At 41.3% G+C, this 24,937-nt stretch overlaps 1 protein-coding gene and 1 long non-coding RNA gene across 2 annotated transcripts in view; both read left to right on the top strand.

Annotated features, from left to right (window-relative positions):
- LOC101670947 (zinc finger protein 208-like) overlaps positions 1-19,237 on the top strand; it is a 45,268-nt gene extending 26,031 nt beyond the window's left edge. Inside the window, 2 exon segments of the mRNA XM_045077272.1 lie at positions 5,701-6,299; positions 18,007-19,237. Coding sequence (XP_044933207.1) covers positions 5,701-6,299; positions 18,007-19,237 — 1,830 coding nt within the window.
- A 1,422-nt stretch (positions 19,238-20,659) lies between these two features.
- Positions 20,660-24,289, top strand: LOC106004493. The gene is made up of 3 exons (XR_001177514.2): positions 20,660-22,019; positions 23,344-23,474; positions 23,589-24,289. It is a non-coding gene; the product is annotated as an uncharacterized LOC106004493 (long non-coding RNA).
- Positions 24,290-24,937: the final 648 nt, after the last annotated feature.

A 24,937-nucleotide genomic window follows, 5' to 3' on the forward strand; every position in this document is an offset into this window, starting at 1 on the left:
CCATAAATATAAGAAGTAACCTGACTGTTACTGGTGTGGAATGGAGAAGGATGATGGGCAGCATGAGGGAATGGGAATGGGAAGCACATGCTTCCAGTTGTGGAATAATGAGTCATGGGGATAACAGAATATAGGGAACTCGTTCAGTGGTATAATGACAGCATTTTATGGTGCCAGATGGTAGCTACTTGGTAGTGAGCAGAATAGAACCTATAGAGCCGTCTAGTCCCCATGTTTTACACCTGAACTAATGGAACATTTAAAAGAAAGCAAGATAGATACAGAGAAGCATATGACTTTATAGGCTCAAGTAGTGTCTTAAGGAGGTACAGGCAAAGAAAGTAAACCAACTGTGCAAAATAAGCTAATCCTAAGTATTAGTAGTAGGATAAAGTCCTAGGAAAGCAAACTGATCTGTACCACAGTGGAGATACAGGCACATAGTGGTAGAAGGGAGAGAGCAGGGGAAAGACAAGCGTCTGCCCAGCAGTGTGAAGAAGTAAATTGGTAGATTAAGAAGAGCCTGTGGTCCTCACAGGCTGAGCAGCTCAGGGGGTACATGGAAGAACAGTCATTTCTGTGAAAGCATCTTAAGTCTATTTCCCTACAGTGTGTTCTCTCTCATGTCTCACCATTACAGAGTGTGTAATAATGGCCACATGTGTCAGGAAGGCTTTTCTGTGTAAGTGGATTCTTTTGGGAAGACCAGAAAGTGCAACCAACTTTAATAACTGTACTCATTTTACACAAAGTCAGTTTTCAGGAGGAAGCCTAAGTTGAAACAAGTGATCCTATAGCCTGAAGACATGGGTACTAATACAGATGCAGGGGAAACTTAAAATTGATAAAGGCCACGGATGCAGGGGATCCAAGCTACAAAATCCAACGTTGCAACCGGAAGCAGATTACACCTGCATTTGTTGTCAAGGAAGGAGTTATTTCCATGAATACGGTGGCTGTGGTGAATTTGGGTTGGGTGGTTTGTTGCTCTTAATGTATGATCCTGTTTTGGGAATTGCTCTTTGTTGTGTAGAAACAAAACTAATTTTTATGTGTTGGCTTGTGTATCAGCTTTATAAAATCCGTATGAGTTTTAACAGGATTAACACAATAAGGATTCCCAGGAGAAGCAATGGCAGTAGAGTAGGAGGATTCTAGACTCATGTGTCCTGTCATGAGCACCACTAGGCAACTGTCAGGTCATCCTAAATGCCCAGACATTTGGGCTGAGGAGTGACAGGACAGACTCCCAAGTGAAGGGAGAGAATAGGCCACATGGAAGATGGAGACAGTGTGGAGACATGGTTTAGGGAGGAGAGGAGTATAGCATTGTGGAGGGCAGGGAGCCCCGGCTGTGCAGTAGGTGTCATGACAGAGGAGCACTCAGGGGATGCCTATGGAGCTTCCCCAAAGCCATTGGCTTGGAAAGGGAAAGGGTTGAATTTCATGAGTTCTTGGAACCAGCACATCTTAAAGCCTGGAGTTTAATGGGCAGCAGATTTGGATGGGATAGAACTAGGACGGCACTGGGGTGCTCCTGGAGAGAAGGCTGGCAAACAACCTGGGGCCTCACAGCATGGAAACAGCCATCTGAAGAACACCTGGGGTGCACAGTGGGGAGAGTATTCAGTAGTCTAGGAGCACATTCCTGAGAGGAAACATTCAGTGACATGTGGCTCCAAGAACACAGGATTTGGATGAAGCCATTTCCCTCTCCCGTCCTGTAGCATAAAGACTGAGCCCCACTCAGTGAGGACATTGGCTGTCTACCTTGGCCCTACACCAGGCCTTACACCAGGCCCTATTCCTGTGTTCTGAGTAGGCTTCCCTTCTCAGTGAGGCTTGCCTCAGGCTCAACAAGGTCAGCCCCTGCCCACACCATGTCTCCAGAGCAGAGAGTTCTGCAGGGCCGCAGTCCTGGTGGAGTTGATGTCAGGTCTCCTTTCACAAGTGGAGCAGAGCTCACCTAGTTCAAACTGGCCACATTCCGGCCAGGGACCAAACACTGCCCATAGCAGGCAAGGAGAGCCCCTGCAGACCCCTGGCCTGAAGGATAGAGGAGACATTGTTGAGTTTTCTAATGGATAGAGGAAGTTAGAGAGTTAGACAAAAGCCAAGGTGAAAGAATTTATCCCAAAGAAACCCAGCAGGTAAGGCCAGGGCCAGAGAAGCAATGGAAACAGTAGTAAGGAGTTTGATGGAGAATTTAAGGCAGCAATCATAACACTCAAGGAGTTGAGAAAAGAATAGTGAGAACTTTACCACAGGGATAAGAGTCAACAACAACAACAACAACAAAAAAGTTGGGTGTCTGGGTGGCTCATTCCATTAAGCCCCAGGGTCTTGATTTCTGCTCAGATCTTGATCTCAGGGTTCTGGAATCCAGGCTCAAGTCAACCTCTGTACTCAGTGTGATGCCTGCATGTGATTCCATCTCTCTCTAGCTCCCACCCAAACTCTTAGGACCCCCATCCCCCAATATATGTCTTTTTAAAAATCAAATGTAGATGAACAATGCAATAAGCTAGATTAGAAACAGGCTTGATGTTAAGAGAAGGCTGGAAGGAGCAGAAGAATGACTGTCACATAAAAGGCAAAATAAAGGGAAATACTAAATCAGAACCAAGGGAGGGAAAAGAATCATGCAACATGGGATTTTTTTTTTAAGATTTATTAATTTATTTGACAGACAGTGATCACAAGTAGGCAGAGAGGCAGGTAGAGAGAGAGGTGGAGAAGCAGGCTCCCCTCTGGCAGAGAGCACTATGCAGGGCTCAGTCCCAGGACCTTGGAATCATGACCTGAGCTGAAGTCAGATGCTTAACCCACTGAGCCAACCAGGTTCCCCTAACACAGGATTTATTTAGGTAGCTCATTGCCACCATCAAAAGTAGTAAGATTCCCAGTTTTGTTTTTTTGTTTGTTTGTTTTTTTTTGTTTTTTGTTTTGTTTTGTTTTGTCTTGTTTTGTTTTGTTTTGTTTTTTTTTTTTTCTGTGCTTTTCTGTGCTGGGAGAGTATTTCTTCCAAATTCAACCCTCATGCCGTTTATTGGTCTAAGGTGAATTCCAAATTCTTTGGTTCAAGGTTAGTAATTTTTTTTAAGATTTTATTTATTTATTTATTTGACAGACAGAGATCACAGGTAGGCAGAGAGGCAGGCAGAGAGAGGAAGGGAAGCAGGCACCCTGCTGAGCAGAGAGCCTGATGTGGGCTTGATCCCAGAACCCTGGGATCATGACCCTAGTAATTTATTCTTAATAACTTGTCTGTTTTTAGGAATTATCTTTCTTTTGTTCTAAATTACTCTATTTGTTTTTGGTTTTGTTTTTTAAGATTTTGTTTATTTTGGGTGCCTGGGTGGCTCTTTAGGTTAAAGCCTGTGCCTTCAGCTCAGGTCATGATCCCAGGGTTCTGGGATCAAGCCCACATCAGGCTCTCTGCTCGGCAGGGAGCCTGCTTCCCTTCCTCTCTCCCTGCCTGCCTCACTGCCTACTTGTGATCTCTGTCTGTTAAATAAATAAAATCTTTTTAAAAGAAACAAAAAGATTTTGTTTATTTGACAGAGACACAGCAGGAGAGGGAACATAAGTATGGGGAATGGGAGAGGCAGAAACAGCTTTCCTACTGATTTTGGAGCCTGAGCAGGTCAGGTCTGGAGCTCCTTGTGGGGACTCCATCCCATGACTATGGAATCCTTGACCTGAGCTGAAGGCAGAGGCGCCTCTGTATTTGTTATTATATAGCAGTTTGTGGGATTTAGAGTTTTGCCACTTTTATTTTTGATCAAAATGGGCATTACTTTCGGTATTCTGTGAGTATTAATGTGCTATCTATTTATTTCAGATATTCCTTCGTTATTTTCATTCCTCTACTAAGTTTCTTTAAAAAAAAAATATGTTTTTTTAATTTATCTGACAGAGAGATCACAAGTTGGCAGAGAGGCAGGCCGAGAGGGGGAAGCAGGCTCCCTGCTGAGGTCAATTCATTACCTGCTGATTATTACCTGCTGATCATGACCTGAGCTGAAGGCAGAGTCTTGACTCACTGAGCTACTCAGGCATTCCTCTCTACTAACTTTCATCTAAATGTGTAAATGTCTTCCTTTTTTAGTTCTTCTGGTGGAAATTTTTGTTACCTGTATTGTATAATGTAACAAAAATAAAAAACAAAGTGTACTCAGGAAACTGGCAGAAATAAACAAGGGGCACCTGGGTGGCTCAGTGGGTTAAAGCCTCTGCCTTTGGCTCAGGTCATGATCCCAGGGTTCTGGGCTCCACTCAGCAGAAAGTCTGCTTCCTCCTTTCTCTCTGCCTGCCTCTTTGGCTCCATGTGACCTCTTTCTCTCTCTCTGTCAAATAAATTAAAAAATCTTTAAAAAATTAAAAAAAAAAGAAATAAACAAATAATGACCGAAAATAGTAAAAAAATTAAGATGATTTTTAGGGATTTCTGTAATCATGTCATGTGTGAACAGAGATAGTTTTACTGTTTCTTGTTTAGTTTAGATTCCTTTACCATATTTATGGTTGCATAATTATTCTGTATAGAGAATCCTGTACTCTACTCAAAGGCAGTGGTGGGGTCAATTCATTACCTGCTGATCATAGAGGAGAAGCTTGCAGACTGTCCCTACTGAATAGGTTTCAGCTTTTCATACATCTGTGGAATTCATTAGGTTGGGGTTTCCTTCATTCTCTACCTTGAGTGTTTTTAGCATGACATGTTGTCCAATACCCCATATTTGTATTCTGTCTCCCTTAATATGATCATGTCATTTTTGCCCTTCGTTCTGTTAATGTGGAGTCTTGAATTTATGGTTTTCTGTATGTTGGAGCACCCTTAATTCCAGGTCTGATTCCCACTTGATGATCTTGTAAAAAGGGAAAATGTGCTGTTGATTCAGATTGCTATTTCTTGTGGGCTTTGAGTGAATATTCGTCACAGGCAGTAGCCTGTAAACTTTGTTGTTTGTAGTGTCTTTGTCTGGCTTGCATGAGCTGGTAATGCTGGTGTCACAGAGAGAGTGTTCTCTTAGTTCTCCTGATTGACACTCGTTGGAAATGTTTGAGGAGATTTGCAGTCCTTTCTCCTTCTGTGTCTGTTTGAATATCCAGTGAATTCATTTGGCACACAAATTTTGTTTGTTGGATTTTTTCTTTTATTTCTCTTTTATTCTGGTTTGTGGTTATAGATCACTTTTTGGTTTTTTGTTTTGGTTTTCTGAATGCTGAAGTCTAAATTGTTTATACTTTTTTTTTTACATTTATACTCCTCTTTTGGTGTGAGTTTGTGGTCCCCGATTATCCACTGTTGCCACTTATTTGATTCCTACAGTCAGTTATGCTCTCCTTTTGCCTTTTCACCTCTCATTTTAGTTTCACTTTTCTTTATTCTATATTTAGTTCATGGGCTGTCAATGTTGTTAATCATTTCTGGCAAACTCTTCCTGTGGTTGATACGTTCCTATTTTTACTGTACTAGAGTTGGTTCATTTCAGTTTTCTGTTTCAATATCCACGGTTCTGCTTATTTTGAGCTCATGTGACCCTTTTCCTGATTGTTAGAGATACAGGAAATTGATTGGTGCTACACTATGACCATACCACAGAATTATCTATTAGACTCTGCTCAGTACATTGTGTGCCATGTTGTGTGTCCATGGAGAAATGAAGTCCTGATGACTCCTTCTCAGCCATAAAGGCCTTTATGTGGCCTTCCGAGCTTACTCAACATCACCGAGTTCATACTGGAGAGAAACCTTACCAATGTCAAGAGTGTGGCAAGGCCTTTATGCACCCTGCAGACCTTATTCAACATCACAGACTTCATACGGGACAGAAACCTTACTAATGTCGTGAATGTGGCAAGACCTTTAACCAGAGCTCAGTGCTTACCCAACATTACAGAATTCATACTGGAGAGAAACCTTACCAATGTCAAGAATGTGACAAGGCCTTTAAGCAGAGGGCTTCAGGGCTTCTTCAGCATCACCGAGTTCATACTGGGGAGAATCCTTACAAATGTAAACAGTGTGGCAAGGCCTTTAAGATACCCTCAGATATTATTAAATATCACCGAATTCACACTGGAGAAAAACCTTACAAATATAATGACTGTGGAAAGGCCTTTATGTGGGTCACATCCCTTACTAAACATCACTGAATTCACCCTGGAGAGAAGCCTTACCAATGTAACAAACGTGGCAAGGCCTTTCATGACAGCTCAAGACTTACTGCACATCACCGAATTCATACTGGAGAGAAACCTTACGAATGTGAAGAATGTGGCAAAACCTTTATGTGGCCCTCAAACCTTACTCGACATCACCAAATTCATAAGTGGAGAGTAATCTACAGCCCTAATGTATGTGTGAAAACATCTATGGCCTTTTCTTCATTGACTTCATGTCAGCAATTTTATATAGGAGAGTAACTTTACACAGAATGTGCCTGACCTCTCACTGGAACTCCCAACTTATTTCAAGTCATAGTTACCATGTAGCAGAAGAACTCTAAAATGTAAAGAAAGTGGACAAGACATGCCTTTTCTGGAATTCAGTATTTACTCAATATCACAAAATGCTTACTAGATTCAAACCCTTGGAACTAATGAATGTGGAAAGACCTTCATTTTAATACACACTGGAGCAAACACCAGAGAGTGCATTAAATAAAGTAAATTTAAAGACATAAATATTTAGATGACTTTCTAATTTAACTCAGGTGCCAATCAATGTAACGAATGAAGGAACTCAATTCAGACATTACTCTGAAAATAGTTATTACAGCGGCACCTGGGTGGCTCAGTGAATTAAACCCTCTGCCTTTGGCTTAGGTCATGATCCCAGGGTCCTGGGATTGAGCCCCACATGAGCTCTCTGCTCAGCCTGCTTCCTCCTCTCTCTCTGCCTGCCTCTCTGCCTTCTTGTGATCTGTCTGTCAAATAAATAAAATCTTAAAAAAAAAAAAAGAAAATAGTTATTACAAGGAAAAATCAAACACTCAGAAAAGGTACATACTATTCTGTTTCAACAGATTTAATAGATAGGCTTTTACATGTGTTTAATTTCAATATATTTTTTAACATTTTTTACATTGACCTTATTTGAGATTTGTGACAATTTTATTTTACTCTGAAATCTCTACCGAAAATCCCTTTATCCCTACTGAGTCGGGAAGATCATGTGGCTGATTGTTGCTCCATTAAAGATAATAGATGCCCTGCTACATTAAGTGGGGCGCACACAGGCCTAATTTTCCACAGAAGATGTAAGCCCATATAATATACAACATATGAGGAAAATCACAGTGGAGATGCTTATGGTTACAACATTGATGTATGTTACTATGAAGTAGGTGTTCAGAACACATACTACTCCATGTTTTAAAGTAAAGAACTTCCTCAATATTAGAAATAAGTTTTACTAATTGTTCTTTAAGAAAAAGGAGGTGGCAGGCAGTATGCTACCGATGTGTCTTTGTAAGCAAAATCATTAAAGTATGACTTGATGTGGTTAAATGAGGAAATCCTGACAGATGACTGAAGGAGGGTAGCTACTCTTCCCTACAGTGTCATACCACTAAACATACCCATTTCTTAGGAATGTACCTCAGTCCTGAAATTTTGGGAAATAGGTACTCCACATCCTTCCGACAACACTTGAATGGTTTTGCACACGTGTATTCTGTATTTCGAACAGTGATGATAGACTGGATTTGAAATGCATAACTTACTGTGTATGTAAACAGTATATTTTCATTAATAAAACCTAGTGGTTTTTCATGTATTGATATGGGTGTGTCATGAATGAGGTGTTATCCTACCTATAGTGTTAATCTATCTCATTCAAGGTTGCAGGTAAATGATGGAATCAATCACCTGTTTGGTACTGGAGTAAAACAATTTACTTAGGAATCCGTTTTCCCAGTGCTCTAAAGGTTTAAGGGAATGTGATTGTTTTTCCCCTAGTCTATCCTATGATTTTCTCTCTGTGAATATGATGATAGTACTGTGGGTGTATTACTGAAGCACGTGACATATGGGTATTTTTGATGTTTTAGCTCATGTACTCCATGATGCTGCTACTTGGCATTGATTTTGTGTAGCCAGCAATTTTGCAGGGACCTTGCACTGACAGGAACCCTTCTCATGAGTGCATTCCCCAGTCAGCATGCTGCAGAGTGACAAATTAGTGGAACATCTCATATGGCATCTGCACTCCATGCTTGTGAGCCACTATCTCTATTTCTTTCCTTTTTCTTTTTTTAAGATTTTTTTAAAAATTTTATTTATTTATTTGACAGAGATCACGAGTAGGCAGAGAGGGAGGCAGTGAGAAGGAGGAAGGGAAGCAGGCTCCCTGCTGAGCAGAGAGCCTGATGTGAGGCTCCATTCCAGGACCCTGGGATCATGACTTGAGCTGAAGGCAGAGGCTTTAACCCACTGAATCACCCAGGCACCCCCATCTCTATTTCTTGCAATGCCTTCCCTCCCATGACCCATAGAGAAGACTCCCCCTCCCCCAGGCCTTCCCTAAATCTGTTTTAGTCGGAATGGCATATTCTGGACTTAGACTTGGGACTCTCTAGCACTGCACCATGGCCCCAAATGAAAGCATGTGCCCCATGTGCTACACTGAGTGGTATTTTGATGTGTCTATGAGGTACACATGTGCATATGACCATGTTATGTGTGTCATAGATACCCCATAAGAAAGAGAAATCTATCCCAATAGGAGTGAGATGTTAGCCCAGGGAAGAGACAGAAAATATTCAAGATGAAGAATTAGCATGTAGAGGAGGAGAAGTGTCCAGAAGTTCCCTAGGGACTCCCTAGATGTAGAAGTTATCTCCAGATCTCCAGTTGTATTCGCCCTCATTTTTCTTTCCAGCTACATAAGCACCACAACCATTCTTTCTTGCCTGTCCTATGGAGAGAGTGTCCTCAGAAAATGCTTCATTGAGATTAGACAGATGGAAAGCCGATGGGTATTAATTCCAACATGAATGATGTGGGATGTGAATCGAAGTAAAATTTGAGGAAGGCACCATCCTTTGAGAGAAAGACAAGGCCTATTGAAAGGAAATGTGAGGAAATCTTTCCCACGTGGGGACAGACCCGGAGGTGGCTCCCTTTAGTCACTGCAAAGGCACAGGCAGCTCTTGCTGAATGTCATCTGATGAATACATGTAATTGGAAAAGGAAATGGCAAATGTGGGTTTTTCAGGAGTGGGGAGGTCCTGCTTTATCCTTATGATTTGATCAACCTTCTGTGTCTTCCTGAGGACTAATCCTGTTGGATGTCAGTGATGACTGTACTATCCCTGCCTAGATCCGTGACGAGGGATGGAGGAGGGTGTTGGAGAATGCAATCATGTGGGCAGCTTTAAGATGTCATGCGGTAGAGGGGCACTTGAGTGGCTCAGTGGGTTAAAGCCTTTGCCTTTGGCCCAGGTCATGGTCTCAGGGTTCTGGGATCAAGCACCGCATCGGGCTCTCTGCTTGGCAGGGAGCCCGCTTCCCCCTCTCTCTGCCTGCCTCTCTGCCTACTTGTGATCTCTGTCTGTCAAATAAATAAATAAATAAATAAATAAATAAATAAATAAATAAGATGTCACAAGGTAGAATAGATGTTTGAGATGAAGAAGCCTTCTGGACAGTGGAATAGGCCAGATCAGCAAGGCATGTGCTGACTTGCTCCCAAGTCCTCCTTTCCTATGTAGATCACCCCAGTAAAGGTCAGATCCAGTGTGGTTGGGTGATCCTTCAGGGAAGCTGCTTCACTGCTGTGTGGTACATTTCTCCCTTTCCTCAGCCTGGTAGTAAGTACAGTTCTAGGCTCTTCCTCTTTACATGGCATGGATTTGTTAGAGAATCAGTTCAGCAGTGAGAGGCAGTGAGCATATCTGCCTGAAAACAGTCTAGCCCAAGTGTTGCAAGTTGGAAATCAGAAGCACTGATTTCTGGTCACTTTAGGTACACAAAAAGAAGCAGAACCACATGCCCTCTCAGAATCTGTGACTTATAACCAGAAGAGGACTAGTCCTCACCAAAATGAAGTTACAATACAATTCAAGTAACAAATTTCTTTGGTTTCATCACATGCCATGTTATTTTCCATGAGATCTTCCCAGTCAGATGCCTTATTTCTCTACACCGCACTGAAATCACCATATTCAAGAAGGATTTCACTTTTTTTCTCCCCTTCTCTTTCTGCCTGCCTCCCTGCCTACTTGTGATGTCTCTCTGTCAGATAAATAAATAAAATCTTAGGGACGCCTGGGTGGCTCAGTTGGTTGGACGACTGCCTTCAGCTCAGGTCATGATCCTGGAGTCCTGGGATCGAGTCCCACATTGGGCTCCCAGCTCCACGGGGAGTCTGCTTCTCTCTCTGACCTTCTCCTCGCTCATGCTCTCTCTCACTGTCTCTCTCTCAAATAAATAAATAAAATTTTTAAAAATAAATAAATAAATAAATAAATAAAATCTTAAAAAGATTTTATTTGTCAGGAAATGCAAGCAGGGGGAGAGGGAGCGGTAAGCTTTCCACTTAGCAAGGATCCCAATGTTGGTCTTGATCCCAGGACCCTGGGATAATGACCTGAGCTGAGGGGAGATGCTCAATGACTGAGTCACACAGGTACCCTCACAGAACAGACTCTTTTAACTGTCGAGAACAACCTAAGGGTGGTTGGATAGGGAGTGGGTGGGAGGGGTGGATGCAATGGGTGATGGGTTAAGTAGCACACCGTGATGACTGCTGGGTGTTGTATGTAAGTGGAGAATAGAAATTCTCCTGCTGTAACTAATACTATGTGCAAATGAAGTGGAATCCAAAGAATACTTGGAGCTACAAAAAAGTAACTTAAGGACAGAAAATTGTTACTTGGTGAAAAGATGAGATATAGAAGCAAAACACTCACTTTTAGCCCAGAAGACTGACTTACAGCCTGCATAGTTAGGATAAGGATCTAGCAAGTGTCGATAAGTGCTGGTTGCTACATTCTTAAAGGCTCTTGTGACTCTGTCCATTCACCAATAAGCAATATGGAACTTGATGGGGTTTTGGAATATAGGTGAGGTTCAGTGGGGTGGAATCCGGAGCTGATGACCAAGAAAGAATTCTTGAGATGTCTTTGTTTAAAATCGGTGGTTTCTTAAAGCACCGGGACAGGACCCCTAAGCAGAAAGAGCTGCTCATTTTCCTGATTTGTCACTGATTATATAATTGGGAGCTGGGGAGTTGAGGACAAACAGGGGTCCAGAAGGACTGTCATATGTGAAAGAAGACTCTCAAGAGAATGGGGACCTGGTTATTGTCAAGCAAAGGCTGTTTTTCCCTTCAGTGAGCTACGGATATGAAGACAGTCACCATCTTCCTGGAGGACTGTTGTATTCTATCACACATCCTTTTGATTTGGTTTCAGGTTTAGAAGAAATTTAATTTTACGTAGCTTTCCTTCTGCCTCAGCCTCCCTCAATTTTATGGAGGGGAGGGTGAGGTTAGGGCATCAGGAAACTGAGTTAATGGGTCTCTGGAAGTTAGGCTATAGATATGATAAGAAAGCTTCTTCCTTGTAAATCACTAGGACGTGCGTCAACTGAGGAAGAAAACTGTCCTGTAGTGATAAGGAAAACCTGTGTTCCAAGATGGCTGACCCAGGGAGCTAAGCAGTCCCAACTTCTGCTCCCGGGCTCTTCTGGGTTCTCCGCTATGCCCTGCTTCTTGAAGGTGCCAAAAGTACCAAGTATGCAGAAATAGGAGGTACAAATTACCTTCTTTGTCTGTGATACATACCAAGAATCGATTAGATGGAGGACCTCCATCAGAAAGACTGTTGACACCAAAGATTAACTTTTTTCATCCTCAAGAGTTGTCTACCTGGAGGGGCAAAGCATTATTCAGTGTAGATTTCATCTTTCCATTCTCCTGTAAGTTTATGACTCATGTTTGCAATTCTAAATCCTTCCCTCCTTTTTTTAAGTCACGGTGGCATGCAAGCTTCCATTGCCTGTCTTTGAGCCTTATGTCTTTCAGGCGCTCATAATTTAGGATTTTTTTTTTTTTTCCTCATGAATCTGTCTTACCTCATTTTAAGTATTCAACAAACCAAGGAATGGAGAAAGGAGTGAGGAGAACAAATTTTCCTTTCCTCACATTCATTCTGTTGTGTGAACTGACCTCCACACTTCAAACCCAAATCAGAACGTGCAGACAGAACTGGGGATCAAGGGCAGCTGTAGCTTCATTGCTTTGTCAGCCAAGGAGGTTTCAGCAGGTCGGGGCCTCCAAACCTGCAGCCCACTCACAGAAAGGGTCTGGGGGTTTGTACGGAAATACAGGATAATGGCGGATTTCCAGAGGAATTGCATCTGTGCTGCCAGCCATGTTCATCATGCTGTCAGGGTTAAGCATGCATTTTTTTAAAGCATGATTTTAAAGTCTAGTCACAGTGTGAAATTCCTTCCTATTTTAATTTCAGTTTGTTAGTATATGTATATTGCTAATACTTATATCTAGGTTTTTGATGATGAGGCTTTTATTTCTACTTTTTTATTAACAATTTTATTTCCTTATTTGACAGAGAGAGATAAAAAGTAGGCAGGGGGGCAGGGGGAGGGAAGCAGGCTCCCACTTAACAGTGAGTCCGACATCAGGCTTGATCTGAGGACCCTGAGATTATGACCTGAACTGAAGGCAGAGGCTTAACCCACTGAGCCACCCAGGTGCCCCTGTGTCTATTTTTTAATTTAAGTTTTTTTTTTTAATTATTTATTTGGGCACCTGGGTGGGGGATGGTTCTCCATGCAGGACTGTCATGACTAGTACTGATGTATAAAATCTATGATTTGTTTTTCAGTGGAACATGTCCACAAGTAGTTTCTTGTGATGGATTCCCATTGCCATGATCTTAGAACTAACTACTCCTTTGATTGATCTCCATCCTTCTTGTATCTTTAGAGAGGCACAAAACCTGCTGTGGGGCTCAGTCCCAAAACCCTGAGATCATAACCTGAGCCAAAATAGATGCTTTCCCAACTGAGCAACTGATGCAGCCCCATCCATGATTTTTATTTTATTTTTTATTTTTATTTTATTCATTCATTCATTTGTTCATTCATCCATCCATCATTTATTCATTTATTCATTTATGGAATTTAGAACCTTGGAATTGAAAATGTGGGCATCAGTTGCACACCTGTGAGAAATATAGAAACTTAGACCCAACCCAGAAATCAAAATCAGAATATGAATTTTAACAAGGTCTCAGTTGATTGTCATGCACAGTTAACATTGGAGAATTATATGTCTAGATCACCTACACTCTTCCCTTATTCTATGCTTATCTTTATGTCTGTAGTATATTATTTTGGTAACTGTGACTTTGCAGTATGCCTTAAATCATGACGTGTGCTGTTAATTTTCCAGATCATTCTGGGTATGTGTTATCCTGTGACATCCATGTAAAGTTAGGGTACATTTTGTTCTTTCTGCAAAAACAGCATTGGGAATTTGATAGAGAGTACATTAAATCTGTAGGTCAATTATTTTTTTAAAGATTTTATTTATTTATTTATTTGTCAGAGAGAGTGAGCACAGGCAGACAGAGAGGCAGGCAGAGGCAGAGGGAGAAGCAGGCTCCCTGCTGAGCAAGAAGCCTGACGTGGGACTCGAGCCCAGGATGCTGGGATCATGATCTGAGCCAAAGGCAGCCGCCTAACCAACTGAGCCACCCAGGCGTCCCGGTCAATTGAAGTTTTATTGATAGGTCAATAGTCTTAAGTATTTGAGTGAAAGAACATTGATGTGTTCCCACTTATTTCTTCTTTCAATTCCTGCACACTTTTCATAGTTTTCATTGTTCCAGATTTGATATCATTATGTTGAATTATAAGCATTTTATTTGGGGGAAGACCTTCTAAATGTATTATGTCTTAACTTTTGGAATTCTTTTTTATGTAGAAACAACAAATTTTTTATGTGTTCGGTTTGTATACTCTAGTGTTGTAATTTTTTTTTTTTTTTTTAGTTTTCACAGGGAATTTTTATTTTTTCAAATATCTTATTTATTTATTTTGCAGACAGAGATCACAAGTAGGCAGAGAGGCAGACAGAGAGAGAGGGGGAAGCTGGCTCCCTACTGAGCAGAGAGCCTGATGCAGTGCTCAATCCCAGGACCCTGGGATCATGACCTGAGCCAAAGGCAGAGGCTTTACCCCACTAACCCACCCAGGCACCACTTTTCACAGGTTTCTAACAACAAGGATTTCCAGGAGAGGAAAATGGCCTTGGAATCAGAGAATGCTAGACTCATCACATCTCAGGAACACAATAAGATAAGTACATTCAGTACTCCAGAAATGGCCATGAAGACTGACAGATCATACTCCCCAAGTTAAAGGAGTAAAGAGGCCACATCATAGATGGCAGAAAGTTTGGAGACATGGTTGAGGGAGGGAAGAATTATAGTGCTATGGAAGGCAGGGATCCCTGGTTGTGGAGATAGTGGCATGACAGAGGGAACGCACAAGAAGAATGTTTCCCCAAAGCCCCTGGTGTGCAAAACAAGAGTGGATGAATTTCATGAGTTCTTGGAACTAGCAGGTGTTAAAGCCTAGAGTTTTAAAGGTCAGCAGACTTGGCTGGGATAGAGCCAAGAAGGTGCTGTGCTACTCCTGTAGAGAAGGAAGGCAAGCAACCTGGGTACAGACAACCTGCAGACAGTGATCAGAAGAATGACTGGGGGACACAGTGGGAAGAGTATTCACTAGTCTAGGAGTGTTTCCCTGTGAGGAAACATTCAGTGGGATATGTGTCTAAGAACACAGGAGTTAGATGGCACCATTTCCCTCTCCTGCCCTGTAGCATAATCTCAGAGCAGTGTCCCGGTGTCCCAGTCAGTGAGGACGTTGGCTGTCTGGCTTGCTTCCTAAGCCCCAGGCCCCTGTGCTCTGGTTGGACTGACCATCTCAGTCTAGCTTATCTCAGGCCCAGAAAGGTGGGCCCCTGCCCACACCACATCTCCTGAGCAGAAAGTTCTGCACAACCTCCGTTCTGGTGGAGGTGACTTCAGGTCTCATTTCACAAGCAGGCCAGAGCTCACCTCGTTAAAACTGACCACATTCAGACCCAGGAGCAAATACTGTCTACATAAGGTAAGGAGAGCCTCTGCAGACCACTGACTAGAAGGATGTAGCAGGACACATCACTGGCTTTTCTAACACAGAGAGGAAGGCAGACTTAGACAAAATGCCAAGATGGAAGAATTTATCCCAAAAGAAACAAAAAAATACGGCCATGGCCAGAGATAGAAGGGATGCAGTTATCAGTAACATACCTAACATACAACTAAAGGCAACAATCATAGGGATACTCACAGGTTTGAGAAAAGAGTGTTCAGAACTTTACAGAGACAAGAGGTAAAAGGGAAAAAAATGGAGCACATGGGTGTCGCAATTATATCTAATTCTTGGTTTAAGCTTAGGTAGTGATTTCAGGATCCTAGGATCCAGCCCCAGGTCAGGGTCGACATTCAGTGTGCTATCTACTTGATATTCTCCCTCTCCCTCCATAGCTCCTACTCATGCTCTTTCTCTCTCTCTCTGTTTCTCTCTCAAATAAATAATTTTTTTAAAAAAATCAGTGAGATTAACAGTGATTAACAATCAGTGAGAAAAGAGGATTGAAGCAATAAATAGCCAGCTAGAAGAAACAGAGGAAGGACTTTCTGACCTCAAGGACACAAAAAAAGAAAATAATCTGAGCAAAAGAGAGAAGATTTGATTTAGGGAACTCAGTAACTACGTCAAATGTTGTAACTGCCTATGTCTTGGGCTTTTATGTGCTGGGAGAGTTTTGTTTCCAAATATAACTTAAATTCCTGTTTCTGGTATAAGAAGAGTTCCCATTTATTTGGTAGAGAGTTGATAATTCAGTCTTAGTGACTTGTGCAATTTTAGGAATTATCTATTGTTGTTATTGTTTTTATTCCTAAGTTATCTGATTTGGTAGTATATAAATGCTGACCAAATTAAAGCAGAGCCAGTTTTAGTATTTCAGGTAAATTGAGCATTTCATTCATTGTTCTGTTACTATTCTGGTCTCTATTTTATTTATTTCAGATTTATCTTTGTTTTTTTCTTGTACTACTAAATTTCATCTAAGTTTTTTCCTTTCCTTGTTTCTCATGGAAAGTTAAGGTTTTTTTTGTTTGTTTGTTTGTTTGTTTGTTTGTTTTTTGTTTTTTATTCCAGCTCTCTCTCTCTCTCTTTTTTCTTTTTAAAGATTTATTTATTTGACAGACAGAGATCACAAGTAGGTAGAGAGGCAGGCGGAGAGAGGAGAGGAGGAAGCAGGGTCCCTGCCAAGCATAGAGCCCAATGTGTGACTCAATTCCAGGACCCTGAGATCATGACCTGAGCTGGAGGCAGAGGTTTAACCCACCAAGCCACCCAAGCACCCTTCCAACTCTTTTTTTTTTTTTAAACTCAGCCATGTATTGCATTAAATTTTTTTTTTGAAAATGGAAAGTGTTGTAGACAATGTTTAGCAAAATAAACAATAGAAAAAAAGCACAGAAAAATTAAATTAGGATTCTTTAGGGTTGTTTATAGATCATATCATCTGTGAATACAGATAGTGTGGGGTTTTTTTTCTTTTTCTTTTTCTTTTTCAGTTTGGAGTCTTTTTGTTTTTTTCTTCCCTAGTTTTTCTGACTAGAATATCCAGTACCATGTTGAAGGCAGTGGTGGGGTTACTTCATTACTTCATTTCTGATCATAGAGAAGCTTATAGTCTTTACCTGTAAATACTTGAGTATGTTGGATTTTTTTCTATTTGGTTCATTTCAGTTTTATGTTTAAATAACCATCCTTCTAATTTTACACTCATGTGGCAATTTTCCAGATTATTTGAGATACAGGAAATGATTTGTGCTACAACATGACAGTATCACAGAATTATCTATTAGGATATGTGGTCAGTATGTTGTGTTCAAAGGTAAGGTATCCATGGAGGAAGGAAATTCTGATGATTCCTTCCCAGCCATCTTTCTGACACTCTTTGATTGACTGGAAGCTTGTATGTTACAAATCATCAGTATATTCATCTGAAAGTAGTAAGTGCAATGACTTTACTTTTCTCTTATTTGATATCTTTCAGCCATATCTTCACATGACACTCAGAACTTCCTGCAAAAGCTGAGCATAGAAGCTTCTTTACAGAAAGTGACAATGAGTAGGTACAAAGATAGTGCTCTTGAAAATGTATACTTAATGACAGACCGGGACAGTGATAGGGAGAGGAAAGGGCATCAAAGATACCATGAAGGACGTAGCCCATCTGAGGCAGCGGCATCTAATAAGACTCAAAATGACCCGAATAGTGAAGGATATAAAACATCATGGAAAGCCTCCCTTTTTAAGTCAGCTGCTTCCACAAAGCAGTGTGTTTCTGTCAGCAAAAGCTCCAATCAAGTATTCCAACATAGCTCTTTGTGGAAAGACAGTTTGGACAATCTGGAAAGTTATCTAGTCCATGCTGAAAATAATGATTGGAACCATTTTCAAAATGGGATAGGATTGACCTTTCCATCAGATACTTCTGAAAATCAGAGATTGAATACTGAAGAACAAAGTGCTAAGCAGGATCCATATGAGAGGGGCTTCACTGAGGAGTCGACCCTCCAGAATGACCAGAGCCCTTCCAATGGAGACAGCAATGCTCAGTGCCCTGAATCTGAGAAAACACTTAATCAGGGCTGCAGTGTTCAGAGACGTGCGAGGACTCAATTTTCAGAGAACCAGTATGAATGTTATAAATGTGGGGAAGTCTTTCATCAGAGGTCTAACCTTATTACACATGAGAATATCCATTTGGGAAAAAAATCCTGATGAATCCAGTCAGTGTGAGAATGGTCCTCAGCAGTCCTCCAGTATTGGTGATGATCAGAGAATTCATGAGGCCAAAAACCCATTCAGATATGCTAAACGTGATCCCACATTTAGTCAGTCATCAAGACTAAGTAGAAACAAGATGATCTCTAGTGGAGAGAAAACACGCATTTTTAAAGGATGTGGTAAAGTCTTTGACTGGCACTCAACCTGATCTCAGCATCAGCAAATGAGTACTGAAGTAAAATCATACAAATGTGAAGAATGTGGTAAAACCTTTAAGTACTGCTCATCCCTAAGGAAACATAGGCAAATCCATACTGGAAAGAAACTCTACAAATGTAAAGAATGTGGCAAAGTTTTTCAAATTCACTCAACACTTATTCAACATTACAGAATTCATACTGGAGAGAAACCTTACAAATGTAAGGAATGTGGTAGGTCCTTTAACCAGCAGGCACACCTTACTCGACATCACAAAATTCATACTGGAGAGAAGCCTTACAAATGTCAAGAATGTGGCAAGGCCTTTAAGGAGCACTCACGCCTTGATCAACATCCCAGAATTCATACTGGAGAGAAGCCTTACAAATGTAAGGAATGTGGTAGGTCCTTTAACCAGCAGGCATACCTTACTCGACATCACAGAATTCATACTGGAGAGAAACCTTATAAATGTCAAGAATGTGGCAAGGCCTTTAATGAGCGCTCATACCTTGATCAACATCACAGAATTCATACTAGAGAGAAGCCTTACATGTGTCAAGAATGTGACAAGGCCTTTTCACAGAGGTCATTGCTTAGTAAACATCACCGAATTCATACTGGAGAGAAACCTTACAAATGTAAGGAATGTGGCAAGGCCTTTACACAGCTTTCAGTCCTTACTCGACATCACAGAGTTCATAGTGGAGAGAAACCTTACAGATGTCAAGAATGTGACAAGGCCTTTAAGTGTCACTCAGCCCTTAGTAATCATCTCAGATTTCATACTGGAGAGGAAACATACAAATGTAAGGAATGTGGCAAGGCCTTTAAACAGCGCTCACACCTTACTCGACATCACAGGGTTCATACTGGAGAGAGACCTTAGAAATGTCAAGTATGTGACAAGGCCTTTAAGTGTCACTCAGCCCTTACTAATCACCTCAGAATTCATACTGGAGAGAGACCTTACAAATGTCAAGAATGTGGAAAGGCCTTTCACCAGAGCTCATCGCTTACTGTACATCACAGAAATCATACTGGAGAAAAACCTTACAAATGTGAAGAATGTGGCAAGGCCTTTTACCGGCGCTCACACCTTAGCAAACATCATAGAAGTCATACTAGCAAGAAACTTTAAAAATGTAAAGACTAGGAGTAAGGACTGTAAAACCCTTACATCAAACACCTTGCATCCAATATAACTGGAGAATAACTATACACATCTAAAGAAGTCCACCCTCTCCCTGAAACTCACATCATAGTAATCATATGGGAGCAACATGGTAAAATGTGATGAATGTGGTGAGACCTTTAACTGGAATTCAGTCTATACTCAGTGTCCCAAATTGCACACTAGATTCAAACCCTAGAAAGATGATTGTGGAAAGACCCTCATTTTAATATACACGTTCACAAACACAGAAAGTGCTAAAGAAGGTAAATTGAATCATACAAATAATTAGAAAACTCTCTGATTGAACATCTAATGTTAATAAATGTCACAGATATCACATAAAAGGCGTGTAGCAGTCCCTCTATTCAGACAGTACTTGTTAGTCCAAGGAAAAAGATCAAGTTAAACACTTGGAAAATGCATATGCTGTTACGTTGGAATGATTCAGTGGGGGAGGTTTTACAAGGTTACAATTAGTTTTGTGCTTTTTGTTATATTGAGCCTTTTCGAGGTTTGTGACTAGCAAATATTAATGTACTTTATTATCAAATCACTTCTGGAGATTGACTTACTTGTACTGGGTGCATGAATCCGTGAGCCTGATTTTTGCTCCATCAACGGCATCCGATGCCCTGCTGCACTCGGGGGGACTCAAACATCCCAGATTTTCCTTGGAAGATAAGAACTGTGTAATACACAACATGAATAAAGAAAATCTAAACGGAGACACTGCTTAGAGTTATAGCATTGATATAAGTTGCTATGAAATAGGTGTTCAGAACACTATTTTTCTCCATTTACTAAAACTAAAGAACATTCTGAATATTAGACATACAAGGTTTTACTGATTGCTCTTTAAGGAAAAAAAAAAGGTGGCACACCAGTTAATTACTGATGTATCTTCATAATAGCAATCTTTAGCGAATAGTAGTATATGTGGCTGAAATGAAAAAATCCTGCCCGATAACAGAAGGAGGTTATCTAACTCTTCTCTAAACCATGCCATGTAGCTGGACATACACATCTGTTGCGACAGTCAGTAGCACTGGAACTTAAGGAAGTCAGTTCTACATCATGATATCAGCTATGGGGGTTAACGCTTGTATTCCGTATTTTGAATAAGTGTAACAGTGGATTTGAAATGCATAACATAGTCTATGTGTGAGCTGAATGTACTTCAATTAATCAAACATAATGGTTTTTAATATGTTAACATGAATTTGTGATGAGTTTTGTGTTATCCTACCACCAAGGTGAACCTATCTCTTTTTTTTTTTTTTTTAAGATTTTATTTGACAGGGAACACAAGCGGGGGAGAGATAGAGGGAGAAGGAGGTTCCCCACTGAGCAAGGAGCCTGATGCAGGGCTAGATCCCAGGACTAGGGCCATGACCTGAGCTGAAGGCAGAGGCTTAACAACTGAGCCACCCAGGCGGCCCCTATATCATTTACTGAAAGTTGTATGCAACTGGTGTTGTCTGTCACATAATGGAAGGGAATAATATTCTTATGAATCCATTCTTTCAGTAACCTTAAGGTTGAAATGATGGGTGATTTCCCCGCCTAGTTTATTTACTGTAAACCACCTAGTTTATTTACTGTATCATTTTCTCCTCCTTGTGCTGACTGCGATATTATGGATATATTACAGGTTTTGTGGGGGGTATTGTTGACATCTTAGCTCACCTGATCCATTGTCCTGCTACTTGCCATCCACTTTGTGTACTCATCCACTTTGTGTACTCACTTTTGCAGGGACCTTGAGTGGACACCTGCCCTGCTCACTAGTGTGTTCCCTAAGATGTGGTTTTGGAATATAGGAGAGGTTCTGTGGGGTGGAATCTGGAGCCTATGACCAAGAAAGAATTTTTGAGATGTTTTTGGTGTAAAATGGTGGTTTATTAAAGTACAGGGACAGGACTCATGGGCAGAAAGCATTGCTGCCCTGGCGTTGTGAGGCATGGCTGATAACTATTTATACTATGGGCTTGGAGGAGGTAAGGAAAAAGGGATGTTTTGAGAAAGAACATTCATATATTAAAGAAGATTCAGGCAATCCTGAAGGCCTTGTTCTTGTCAAGGTTGTTTACCTGTCTCATAAGGCATTAACAGTAAGGTAGTTGGGATATTACGGAAGCAGTATTACATTCCTCCTATTCAACCTCGTCCTTTTTAATAGGCTGCAGGTTTAAAAGAAATTCAATTTTAATTGCATTTTCTTCTGCCTCAACCTCCCTCAATTTTAAGAAGGAGAAGGTGATGGTAAAGCTTTAGGATTCTGAGTTATGGGTGGCTGGAAGTTCGGCTATAGATAAAAGAAAGCTTCTTCCTTGTAAATCACTAGGACATTTGTAAACCGAAGAATACTCAGGTCTTGCAGGATTGTGATCTCTACAAGGTAACTATTTGTTTCTCCTTTAGGGCAGCCAGGAGTGCCTGAGGAATGTCCTATATATCCCATGGGGAGTGGGGGTTCATGGGGTGTCAGCTTCTGCTTCGCCCTCAGCTTGCCTTCTGTTCTCTCATCACATAGACAACACTCTGTAGAGTCACAAAGTAATGTAAGTTGAGATATGACAATCAAATCCACCTCTGTGGGCAATCCTCGGTCCCTTTTCCCAAGCATTCCCATCCTGTGTTCTAGAGAAGATGCCCACAGAGCTTACCCAAGCTGTCATTAGTTTGAATGGCCAAATGTGGACTTGAACTGGGACTCTCAAGCACTCCACCATGACCCATAATAAAGGTATGTTCTCCATTTATTTGTGGGGGTGTTGGTTTGAATCATGTGCCCATGTGACCATGCCGCATAGGTCAACGATAACCGGGAAGTAGTAGAAACCTCCCAAAAAGAGTGACACTGTAGCCAAGGTCACAGATCGAAAATCCATAAAATGAAAAAATGAGCATATAGACTGCAATTGTCTCAATTTGCACAATGGACTCCATGGATTTAGAAAAAGAATTTCTATTTGTTTTATTTCCTAGTTATCTCCAGATTTATAGTTATTATTTTTGCTCATTTTTTTCCCCCAGCTAATAGGCATCACAAACATCTTTTTTGTCTGGGTTGTGCAGGAGTGTCTTCACTAAACACTTGAGATTAGAGAGCTGGAAGGCCAATGGGTATTAATTCAGACATTAAGCCCTGGGATGTGGCATGTGAATCTATGTAGAACTTGATGAAATCACCATCCTTAGAAGCATAAGCCCTATTAAAAGAAAATGTAAAAATTGCATTTACTGTGGGTAGGGGCCCGGAGGTGGCTTTCTTCAGTCACTGCAAAGGCACAGGCAGCTCTTGGTGGTATCATCTGATGAATACATGTAATGGGAGAAAGGAATTGGTAAATGTGGTGGGTTTCTGAGGAGTAGGGAAGACCTACTTTATCTTCATGATTTAACTGAATTCCTATTTGTTACTGATGATCGGATGCTGTCGGATCATATTTACCGAAATCGCCCAAACCTAATTCGGTAGCACTGGATAAAGAGGGTATTGGTGATGCACTCATGTGGGCATAGCTTTCAAAAGTCAGGTGGTAGAGTAGCTGTTGGTGATGAAGGAGCCTTCTGGACAGTGAGATAGGCAGGATCAGCAAGGTGTGTGCTGTGGTTGAACACAAGCACTGCTCTCCCAGGGATAAAAGCCCAATCAAGATTTGAGCCACTGTAGATGGGGGACCTTTCAGGAAGCTGCTGCAGTGCATTGTGGGAACTTCCTGTCTGTACTCAGTGTCATGTTCAATACCCTGCCCAACTCTGGCTCTGTCTGCTGTAGTTTTGGAATATAGGTGAGTTTCAGTGGGGTGGAGTATGGAGCCGATGACCAAGAAAAAGTTCCTGAGGCATCTTTGGTGCAAAATGTTGTTTTATTAAAGCATGGGGACAGGAGGAGGGCAGAAAGAGTTGCTGCCCCCAGGGTCATGAGGGGGTGGCTGATTTTATACTATGGGGTTAGGGAAAGGTGAGGAATAAGGGAGTTTTCAAAATGATTTTCATATGTTGGAAGACTCACAGGATACTGGAAGCCTTGCCATTGTCAAGTTAATATTGTTTTTCCCTCTTAGGAAGGCATTACTGTGAAGATAGCTGGGAGTTTTCTGGAGGAACATTACATTTTGACCTCTTCAAGCATCTGTCAATGGGCTGCGGACTCTAAGGTCACCTAAACGTTTGTACATTCCGTTCTGGAAGCTTGGTAATTGATAGAAGTGCTTTGTTTTTGTAAATTTCTAGGACATTTGTAGAACAGGACACACATGTCTTGCAGGATTGTAATCTCCATAAGTTAACTATTTGCTTTTTCCTTCAGCCAGGAGCCCCTGAGGAATGTCACATGCATCCCATGGAGGGGGAGTTGAGTGTGTCAGCTTCTGCTTTGTCCTCAGCTTGTCTTCTGGTCCCTCATCATGTCCATGACACGGATTTGTTGGAGGAACAGTTCAACATGGGATATTAATCCACCTACAAAGGAATGTAACCCTGTCATTTGCCACAACATCGGTGAACTAGAGAGTATTATGCTAAGTGAAATAAGTCAGAGAAAGACAAATACCAAATGATTTCACTCCTGCGTAGATTCCAACAAACAAAACAAGTGAGAAACGAGAAAGAGAACAAGAAAGGGAGAGACAAAGTAAGAAACAGACTCTTAACTATAGCAAGCAGGCCAGTGATTGCCAGAACAGAGGTAGGAAGATGGATGCGTTAAATGAGTGATGGGATAAGGAGTGCACCTGCAAGGCGCACTGGGTGTCGTATGGAATTTTACACTCTTGTACTCCTGAAAGGAACATTACCTTGTATGTTAACTAACAGGAATGTAAAGAAAAACCTTTAAAAAATGCTTTTTACAGATGGGAGAAACTTTGTGTCTTGGGTCACCAAAATATACTTTTGGAAAGAAATTGAAACATTTATCCTTTCTCCCTTGCTGATGCTATCAAATTTGGAGACTCCTTTTGACTATTCTTATTTATATATATTTTTTAAAGATTTAATTTATTTATTAGATTGACAGAGATCACAAGTAGGCAGGGAGGCAGGCAGAGAGAGAGGAGGAAGCAGGCCTTCTGCAGAGCAGAGAGCCCGATGCAGGGCTCCATCCCAGGAACCTGAGATCATGACCTGAGCGGAAGGCAGAGGCCCTAACCCACTGAGCCACACAGGTGCCTCGACTATTCTTATATTTTTCAGCCAACATGTATATATTTGCATAATTTCCATAAGCAGTTGTTCTGCTTATGACAGGACACACTGACCAACGCTGCTTTTAGGAGTTCCTAGTGGCCCAGTGGGTTAGGCATCTGCCTTCGGTTCAGGTCATGATTGCAGCATCCTGTGATTCAGCCCAGTGTGCATCTCCCTACTTACTGGGGAGTTGCCCTTTCCCCTGCTGATGTTCACTCCTTCTCTCTTTCCCAAACAAATAAAATGCTACAACAAACAATTTAAGAAACCCTGGTTATATTACCAAAGCTTTCCATAGGTTGTCCAGCTTGAAAGAGCTGCATAGACTCAGACTTGACTCAAGAACTATAAGGGATTAAGAGTCACTTTATGAAACAAATGAAGCCCCCTTGGAAAGAGCATCCTGAGACCTTCTTGACAGAGTTCCCAGCAGACTTACTGTTTGAGTCAAGAAGATCATTTCCTAAAACC

The sequence above is a fragment of the Mustela putorius genome, unplaced genomic scaffold, assembly GCF_011764305.1.
Source record: "Mustela putorius furo isolate JIRA1106 unplaced genomic scaffold, ASM1176430v1.1 tig00000196_pilon_pilon_pilon, whole genome shotgun sequence".
Lineage (NCBI taxonomy): Eukaryota > Metazoa > Chordata > Mammalia > Carnivora > Mustelidae > Mustela > Mustela putorius.